The sequence below is a fragment of the Ammospiza nelsoni genome, chromosome 17 (assembly GCF_027579445.1).
Source record: "Ammospiza nelsoni isolate bAmmNel1 chromosome 17, bAmmNel1.pri, whole genome shotgun sequence".
Taxonomy (NCBI): domain Eukaryota; kingdom Metazoa; phylum Chordata; class Aves; order Passeriformes; family Passerellidae; genus Ammospiza; species Ammospiza nelsoni.
In genome coordinates, this window is record NC_080649.1 from 5,442,888 (window position 1) to 5,451,937 (window position 9,050).

Sequence of the window (9,050 nt, forward strand, 5' to 3'; positions counted from 1 at the left end):
AAACTTTATTGGGTTCCCATCAAGGGGAAACAAACAATATGATAAAGCACATGATAAGAAAATGCATGTGGAGGAGTGGGAAGTCACAGCAGGTAAATGGATGGGAAATTGCCTAAGCTGGAATAAGATTGTGGAATATGATGGCATGTAAGAGTGAGATAGAGACAACAGCCAGGCTGAGCTACAGAGGAAAGGTAGCCAACCAAAACCAGCTCTGCTTTAATCCCTGATCCCCATTCACTGTGCAGATCCCCATTCACTGTGCATGTGTGTGTGCAAAACAAGCACTGTGAAATTAGACTGCCTTTGCAGAGGAATTGCATGGCTGGTTCCAAAGGCCAGACCATCCCAAACACCAAATGACTGCTGGTGTAGGGTAACATTAACCAGGGTATCTGAAGAGAGGGAACACTCTTTGCTGCTGTTTAACAAGGTCAGGAAGCACAGAGATGTGTCAAACTAGCAGTAGGTGTAGTTTATTTTTGTGTCATTAGCCCTTTATGACCGGATGCTGGTGCAAATCTCATGTGGCCTCATGATTTAAATTGCAAACTCAGGAGTGCAGCTCCTGTTTTGCTCCGACTGGGGAGCAGTGTTGAGGTTGGTTGCAGCACTTGCTTCTCTGAACAGATTTGCAGCCTCTGGGGCATCTTCCAGGACACCGTTCCCAGGCAGATTTAGTCCTCAAACCACATGGACCCATCAATTTTTTCACTCTTGGTGTTTGGCTTGGCTGCCTGGCAGGTGAAATCCTGGCAGGATTTTGCTGTGAGCTGTGGAAAAGCTCAGGAGGTGTCTATGGATGGCCCAAGCCTGTGACCCACAGTGTCTCTCTGCAGGTTTCAGCAAACTGTGGGTTGTTCTTCCTCAGGATTCCAGGCCGATTTCTGTGACATGGTGAGCTTTTGGGAGCCTGAGTGTTCCCCTGCTGCTCATGGGCTGCATCCCCTGCGCCAGAGCAGCAGCTTGGTCCCTTCACCAGCTCCGTGCACATCTTGGGAAGTGGGGTGTGATGGGCAGCACCATGGCTGTGTCTGCATCTCCCCCAGGGCACAGGAGCCAAGAGCAGCCCTGGGGGGATGGAGCAGTGCAGGGGGTGGATGGAGGCAGTGGGAAGGGGATGTGGTGCTGGGGCAGGGTGGGGAATGGCGAGTTTGAGCCAATCTGAGGTCTTGGACCCCAAAGCTCTGGGACAAGGCCGTGGTTATTCCCTCAGGACAGCACAGGTTGCCTGGGGCTGAGGCCTCAATGTGAAAGTCGTCTGGGGGACGGTGAGGTCCAGGTCAGACTCTGAAACTCCCGGCTGGGGTCGGAAGGTGAATGTTTGGAGCAGCCCTACAAAGAAGACAAAGAGCTCCATCTTGGCCAGGCTTTCCCCGATGCAGTTCCGCCGCCCTGCGGGTGCAAGCAGAGAGTTCACCTCATGGGAGAATCCAACCGGAATGTTTGCCATGGACATTTAGCATCTGAGATGTTGCAATGGGAGTAGGAGAGAAACCTTGAAATGCACTAAAGCATTTTGGAGTAGAGGGGCCTGTGCTGCTGAAGGTTCCTGTCTGGTCTCTTTTGTCACAGGCTACAGCCATCCTGCAGGGTTATTGCACATTTATGGTGTGCCCTCTCCTCTCCTTAGCTCTTCCAACCCTTTCAGCATCTTTAACCCTTTCTTTTGGAAAGCAGCCTGATAGAAGAATCCCACCTCCTTCCAAAGTGGAATAGTTTGAAACTCACTTTCCTGTGGAATTTATCCTCATATACCACTTTTAGATAAAAGTGTGCTTCTTTTTACTGCCCTTCTGTGTGCTATATTTAGCAGTGGGAGAGCTGTGCTCTGAGAGCAGCCATTTGCCCAGATGCAGAACAATTGATTCCATTCACTTGTCTGGTTGCTTATTGACTGAATTAGGGGCAGTGTTTAGGCATGAAGACTCATTAATGTGTGTTGTAATAAAGTGGCTCTGCCACAGCCCCAGCTCTGTGCAGGTCAGCCCTTTAGTTACCTGTGGAGAAAGGCAGGAAAGCTCCTTTCTTTACAAAATTCCCTTCAGCATCGAGAAAGTGGTTGGGGTTGAACTGATGTGGTGTCTCCCATTGTGTCTTATCCAGCAGCACTGAGGTGAGGGATGGGATTACAATTATACCCTGGAAGAAAAGTACACAAAGGCACAGAGATTGTTTTGGTTCATTTTCTCACACAGGCTTTGGTGTCCCAGATTTGCCCCACCTGGGGTTGCTGGAGACCATGAGGGTTTTATCCCATCATCCAGCAGAGAGACATCGGTGAGATTTTCCCACTAGTGCCAAGGACTGAAGCCAAACCCCACAGGGTGCTGTGAAAACCTCAAGTGGAAGGTAAGACCCTGCAATTCTTTGGCAGATACTTCACTGTGCAGATGGCAGCAAGGAGGTAAACCAGGGCTGCTCATGGAGTGAGGAAGTCCTGAGCATGAGGGGGACTGAGTCCTATGACAACTCTGGGCTCGGTATAAAATCCTTCTGGAGGTGGTTTTGGACTCTGTCATGCAATTCCCTCTAAGAAACCATTCTCCAGTGGCAGTGGTGGATCTGGGGAGGGTTTTGTGTTCCTGGGAGGCAGCAGGTACCTACCTTGGGCAGGAAGTAGCCCCTGAAGTGGGTGTCAACAGCCGTGCAGCGGGGCACGTGTGGCAGGAGGGTGATGAACCTCTGCACCTCGTGCAGCACCGCGTTGGTGTAGGGCATCCTCCTCCTGTCCTCGTACGTGGCCCAGCTTCCAGCCTTCACTGTTCTCCCAATCTCCTCCTGGACCTTTTCTGGAAGGAACAAACAAAAGGGATGTGTCCTAGCAAGGAAGCCAACTCCCTCCTTGGATTTGGTTTTTCCAGAGTTTGAAGAGAGAAAGGATTCTTACAGCAGCAGTGTGGGTTTCCCTGCTCTGTGTTTAATTCAGGTGTGTGGGTGGGTTTTTTCTGCAACATCATACTCTGATCTCCACCCATCCTCTCTCCCAGCAAGCCAAAAGGGCTATTTTATTGTGGCTTTGATCAACACCTAGTTACATTAGCAGTTTATCACAGAAGAGAGCTAGGACTCAGCTGCTCAGGCAAAAGAGATGCTGTGGATCTGAGGCCAGGCCTCTTTCTTCCCCATTTCAACCTTGCCATGGATGGAGTAGGTAAAAGCTGCTCACTTTGAATCTCTGGGTATTTCATCATCAGCAGGATGGACCACTGGAGCGTGGTGGCAATGGTCTCTGTTCCAGCCATGACCAGGTCAAGTATGGATGCCATTAAGTTGTCATCATGGAAGAGGCTGTCTTTCTTGTGCTTCTCCTTGAAAAACACAAGAGGTAAGAAAAGTCATAAAACCATAATTCTGAGTACTCAGCAAGCTCAGGAAATGCTGCATTACCAACAGCACAGCTGGCTGTGGTCTTGTGTTTGTGAACTGGGTGATAAAATAGACCTGATTTTGAATGCACAGCATCCACCAGAGTTGGAGCACCACAGATGGAAGGTTCGGAGGTGCTTAAAATCACCTTTCAGGCCATTCCTGCCTGGGCTTTAGAACTGTGATAACTCCTCCTCCACATAGCTGAATAGAATTCTTAGTGCCTAAGGTCAGCCTGGATCCAGCTGGAAAGAAGAAAAAGCTCAGAGCCCAAATATTTTGTGTTGAATGAAACCAACTGATGTGTGAAACTGCCGAGCCTCTGCTAAGTAAGATGCAGGGCAGGTTTAGGACTTGTACTGATGATTTATCATTCAAGTTATTTAAGGGGATCATTCATCTTGATGGAGCAACAGTATCAATGATTAATTGATTTGTTTTCATAAAAAGAAAGGCAGAGTCAGCTTTCATGTGAATTCATGCATTTTCTATTAGAAGTGAGTGGTTGATCTCACATTATTAGTGCTACTATTTCAGGAGTGGACTGAGAGTAGCTTTTGTGTCTTAATTTTGATAGAAAAATGTACCAATTGTAAGAGTCTCACATCTGATTTAAGTACCACTGGAGTAACAGCATGGATTTCAATAGATTTACACAACATGACTGAAATCAAGACTCAGCAACTCTTTCACCTAGAAAATCCAAAGGAAACATTGCAAACAGCCAACAGAGCTAAGCAGCCCAATACCTCTTGTTGCTTGAATATCAGTGCATCAATATAGCTCCTCACACTGTTCTCATTGATGTCCTCCCTGCTGGCCTTCATGTATTGCCTTAAAATGGCACGCACATCTTCGATTTTCTTGAGCATAATCTTGTGGGTTTTGAAAAGAAATCCAAGGAACGGGTAGAAATTGAAATACTAATGAAAAATTTAAAAAGAGAAGCATTAGGCCTGCAGAAATACCACACAGAATCACACAGAATCCCCTTGGTGCATGCTGAAACAGCTTTTTTCCTAAGGGCCAATGAATCAGTTGGGTTTTGTCTTTAGTAGCAATATCTCAGCATCCCAGGGACTTCCCAGGCAGATTTTCCTAAGCTAAAGTAACCATGGTTCAGATCTCATTTTAGCTCCACACAGATGTGCAGGATGGGTCAGAAGGAAAGTGGAGAAGGGGAATGTGGCAGCAGATTTTGGTGACCCAAGTGGCACGTGGAGAACTGTCATGTTTTAGGTGTAATGGCTGGTTTTGAACATCTGAAAACTGCTGAGGTAAAGTTATGTGAGCCACACCCTACGGCTGGCTCACGTAAAAAAGTGTTTATGTGTGGGACAGTTTACTTACGTTTAAATTTGGTGATCCCAGAAGAATCATAATTTCATCTATGAGCCTTAGGAGAGTGAGGAATGTTGGGTCCTTGTAGTCAAACCTGTCCCCAAAGAGCATGATGAAGGTGACGTTGATGGGCGCGCAGTTGAAGGAGGGCAGGCTGAAAGGTTCCCCTGCAGCAGGAGCAGGGTGAGAAAGCTGTGAGACGTGGAGCAGCTGTGACACACCCGAGCCCCAGGATGGTCCCCAGCTCACCTTTGAAGGATTTGATCATCTCGATGAGGAAGTGGAGCTCCTCAAAGATTCTGCCCTCTATCATTTGCTTGCCCATGCCGAGGTTGCGCATGCTGGACACGGTGAACCTGCGCGTTGTCCTCCACAGCTCCCCGATGGAGAAGAACAGACCTGGGCAGCCCGTGAGAAATGTGCTGGGCTCAGGCACAGGGGAGCCCCCACATCAAACCAAACAGGGCACTGGGTGAGCAGGGAGCTCCCCAGGTGTTTCTGCTGCCTGTTTTCACATGGATTTAGGGACTGAAGGCCTCCCCTTTCTGTGTGCCTCATCCCTGTATCCTCTCAGCTCCATCCTCACTGAGAAAAGCAAGCTCCCTCCCAGCCCAGTTACCCCAGTCCTCTCCTGAGTGGCAGGTGTGGCTTTCAGACCAGTATGGGTTGCCTGTAGAGCTGGGGCGAGACGTTGGTTTGAGTTTGTCACGGGACATTTGTCACCCTGCTGGTTGCAACTCTAGGGCCTCAAGCACCTTGTGTGTCTGAAGCTTCTCCCTTCATCCTATTTTAGTCATAAAGGTAATTTAACTGTGTAGGATGGGATAATTCAGTCTCCTCAACCCTAAAGTGTTTTATGGAGATTCCCAGCAGTGCTGTATTTTCAGCAGTGGTGAAAATACTGACATTTTTGTGGAGGTTTCTGAGCTCATGCCACGATGATCTCTAGCACCTCCAAGCAGGGATGGGTATTTCATCCTGTCAGAGTGCTGTAAAGAAAAAGTCGGGTCAATAATCCAAAAACTATCTCAGATTGTGGTCAGTTGAAAAGCTGAATGGATTTCATATCTTCATCGTGGCTGTAAGGCTTTTAAATATGGTTTGCTTTTCTGTTTTAAAGCAGTGTAATTTTAATTTGGATAGCAAAACTTTTTGCTCTAAAAATGTCAGAGCAAATTTCTAAACTTCAATATTTAATTTTTCTTTAATTTATGCAATTTCATCTGGATCATTCCTTTTCTGAGACCATCTTCATAGTCAACAAATTGGCACTTTCTGAAGAAAAAATGTTTAATGGGAAAATTTGTGACCATTGTTGCTTAACAACAATGATAGCTTCCATCTCTGGGTACCTCTAAGTGCCTCAGACTTGGGCTGAGAAGGTAAATGTGAAAGGATTTGCACTGCAATACTGATATTCTCCCACAGGGATGTTTTACATGTAAATCAGCTCCAAAAAATACCTTTTTCCTCATTGATTCCTTTTATTTATGTAGTAATAAATTAATCTATTGATATTATGGCTGGGTAATTTAATTTCTAATTCTAATCCCAGCTTCAGCCTGTGACCAACATTTAAAGCTGCCTTTTGTTCTCCCAGCTAAAGCCTTACATGAAGCAGAGGATGGACAAAGCAAGAAGTCCTCTGAAATAGTCAGGGGTGGAAAAACTATGGGATTGTTTGTAGGGCTGAATTTCCAGCCTCAGCCTCTTGCTTCTGAAGCTGTTTCAGGCTGGACAACCTGAGAACTTTTGTGGGGAGGCAAAGGTGTGGGAACTGACAGGACAAAGGCAGTGGGAGAAAGGGAAAAACCCGACAGCTCCCAGCAGCCAAGCCAGGTAGTCCAAAGTCTCCTGGAAACGTGAGGAGGGTTCATAAACCAGTGGTGACAGCGAGCTGCTCACACCAACATTGCCCAGAGATTAACCCCGGAGTTACCACAGTGCCTCCAAAATCCCACTCCTCCCACCCCTCAACTCTTTGGATATGGACGGGCTGCAAGGGCATCAGCAGAAATGATGGAAAGCCAGGAGCCACTGCGTGCAGGGAAAGCCAAATGTTTGCTGTCACTTGGCTTCAGAAGGGGATGTTTAAAAGCTGGGCTCCAGGGATGCACAGTTGGGCTGTGCCTCATCATCATCATCATCACGGGCACTAAGCGACAGTGTTGTCCTCCCACCCCCCCCTCATTGCTCTAGTACCGTTTTTGTTCTGAATTTGGTCAAATATTGGGATGGATGGTCTGTCTACAAACTCCTCTGTGTAGTTCACAAGCGCCTCTCGCACAACTTCGTACCCGGTCAGCACCACAACTTTCTGGAACCCAAAGTGCAGGGTGAAGATGGGGCCGTATTTTTCTGCAAGCTGAAAAAAAAGAGGCGAGCTGTGATGGTCAGGAAGGGAGGGAGAGTGCACGGAGCAGCACCTTGTGCTGTCTGAAAGGACATTTTTCATCCTGGCATCCTGCAGGGAATGGCTGCAGAGCCACCACCTGCAGAAGGGCACCTGTGAGCCAGAGCTCACCGTGGTCAAACATGAGGCATTTTGTACAGATGCCCTGATGACATCTGTATGGAATTCAGACTTCTTGCCATGAAGGAGCCCCCACCCTCATCAGTGCATCACTAATCTGGTTTTGCCGTTAAGGAGAAAATAAATGTAAAACAAAAAAAAATCTAAAGACTGGACCTCAAATTGCAGCTAAAGTTGGCAAACTGGAGAAAGACTAAAAAAGAGAAGATAGTTCAGTGCAAATAATGATGCTGTCACAGAAGAAAGCTGTGGTCTGATGCTCCTGATGTACTAAAGCACTCCTGCATCCTGCTGCTAGTGGAGCAGTGTCTCTTTCACAGGACAATGGGGGCACCCTTCACTGCCCACCCAACAAACCCCAGTCGGTGCCAGCTGCTTTGTGCAAACACCATTCTTTGCTCTCCGTGGGGTGAGATGGAGGGATAACCCCTCTGGAGAGATCCCAAAGCCAAGGCAAACACAGGCAATACCAAGCACAGCCCAGTAAGGGACAAAAGCACGCGGAGGTAATTCCAAAGCGCCGTTCAGAGGCTGCAGCAGCGTCTGCCCAGCCCTGCTGGGTAAACTGACCCCAACCCTGACATTGCCCATAACAGCTCCAGGTGCTGGGGCCTCGCCCCGTGGCAGCACAGCCCGTGTTTGCTGAGCATGGGTGTCACAGGAGCCGTGGACACCTGGCTGTGAACCCCCCTGCCTGTTTGCTCACTCTCTCCGTGACCCCAGCATGGGTCAGCCCCGAGGGAGCCATTCCCGAGAGAACCATCCCCGAAGGAACCATCCCAAAAGAACCATCCCCGAAGGAACCATCCCAAAGGAACCATCCTGAAGGAACCATCCCAAAGGAACCATCCTGAAGGAACCATCCCAAAGAAACCATCCTCTCATTCCGGCGGGAATGCCCAGCAGCCCCAGGAGAAGCCTCGTCCTGCACACAGTGGGGTAAGTTTTCTTAATTACAGGTTATTGGAAGAGCTCACAGGTTATTCACTCTGTTCCTTAGCACAGCTTTCCCATCTCTCCCTTGCACTGCCATCTAGACTTTAATGCATGTCCCATTCATCTAGAGGGAAAGGGATTTTGCAGAGCAGACTCTGGATTTGGCCTCTCCGCGGCAGTTTTGGGGTCACTGCATTGTGGAATTCCCCTTGCCAGATCTTCAGGGCATTGGGGATGGAAGCAATTTAATTTATGTTAGTTATATTCTAATGCTTTAAAAGATTTCTGGGTGTCCAAGCTGTCAAATTAATATTTCAAATCCCACGAGCATTATAGACTTCATGTACATCACCACAATTACATTAAGAAATCCCATATTACCCAGAGGTCTTTTTTTAATGGTTGATTGCTCCTAAATTACATTGCACCAACACAGACATTGACTAGAAGAAGCCCAGAAAGATATCATAAAGCAATTTTCACACCTTTACAATTTAGTTTGAATTTAAAAAGACAAAAAGTTCTCACTGATACATCCCAGGCAACTTAAAAATCTATGAGGGTCTGGGTTAGGGTTTTTTTGTCCTACCTTCATTAGTGATTTATCTTGCCTTCTAAGATCCACCAAGTGCAGGTTACCAATGATCGGAAGAGGAGTTGGACCAGGAGGTAATTTAAAAGCTGAATTTTTATAGCCAGTTGAAAAATAGACTACAGCTAATAATACTGCTGCGCACAGCAGACAAACTAATGCTGGATCAGAGAGAAATGAAATTAAAAAAGACATTTTTTTTTTAGTAATAATCTGGTTTTTGGGGTTAGAAGCAATAAAAATGCAGTGGCACTGTTCAGTTTCTGCCAGCTGGCTCTC

At 47.3% G+C, this 9,050-nt stretch overlaps 1 protein-coding gene across 1 annotated transcript; it reads right to left on the reverse strand.

Annotated features, from left to right (window-relative positions):
- Window positions 1-452: 452 nt before the first annotated feature.
- Window positions 453-9,050, reverse strand: LOC132080873 (cytochrome P450 2W1). The gene is made up of 9 exons (XM_059484241.1): window positions 8,769-9,050; window positions 6,913-7,075; window positions 4,960-5,109; window positions 4,720-4,877; window positions 4,119-4,292; window positions 3,170-3,311; window positions 2,608-2,792; window positions 2,001-2,142; window positions 453-1,395 (listed from the first exon to the last, which is right to left on the reverse strand). The coding sequence occupies exons 1-9, from the start codon at window positions 8,964-8,966 to the stop codon at window positions 1,205-1,207; spliced, it is 1,503 nt and encodes a 500-aa protein (XP_059340224.1). The 5' UTR covers window positions 8,967-9,050; the 3' UTR covers window positions 453-1,204.

Excerpts from the sequence above, each read along its gene's own strand:
- LOC132080873 (XM_059484241.1), bottom strand. The coding sequence starts at position 8,966 with ATGTCTTTTTTAATTTCATTTCTCTCTGATCCAGCATTAGTTTGTCTG. Across the intron at positions 4,293-4,719 it reads TGGGATCACCAAATTTAAAC|TATTTCAATTTCTACCCGTT; the intron begins GTAAGTAAACTG and ends ATTTTTCATTAG. Across the intron at positions 2,143-2,607 it reads GGGGCTACTTCCTGCCCAAG|GGTATAATTGTAATCCCATC; the intron begins GTAGGTACCTGC and ends CTTTTCTTCCAG.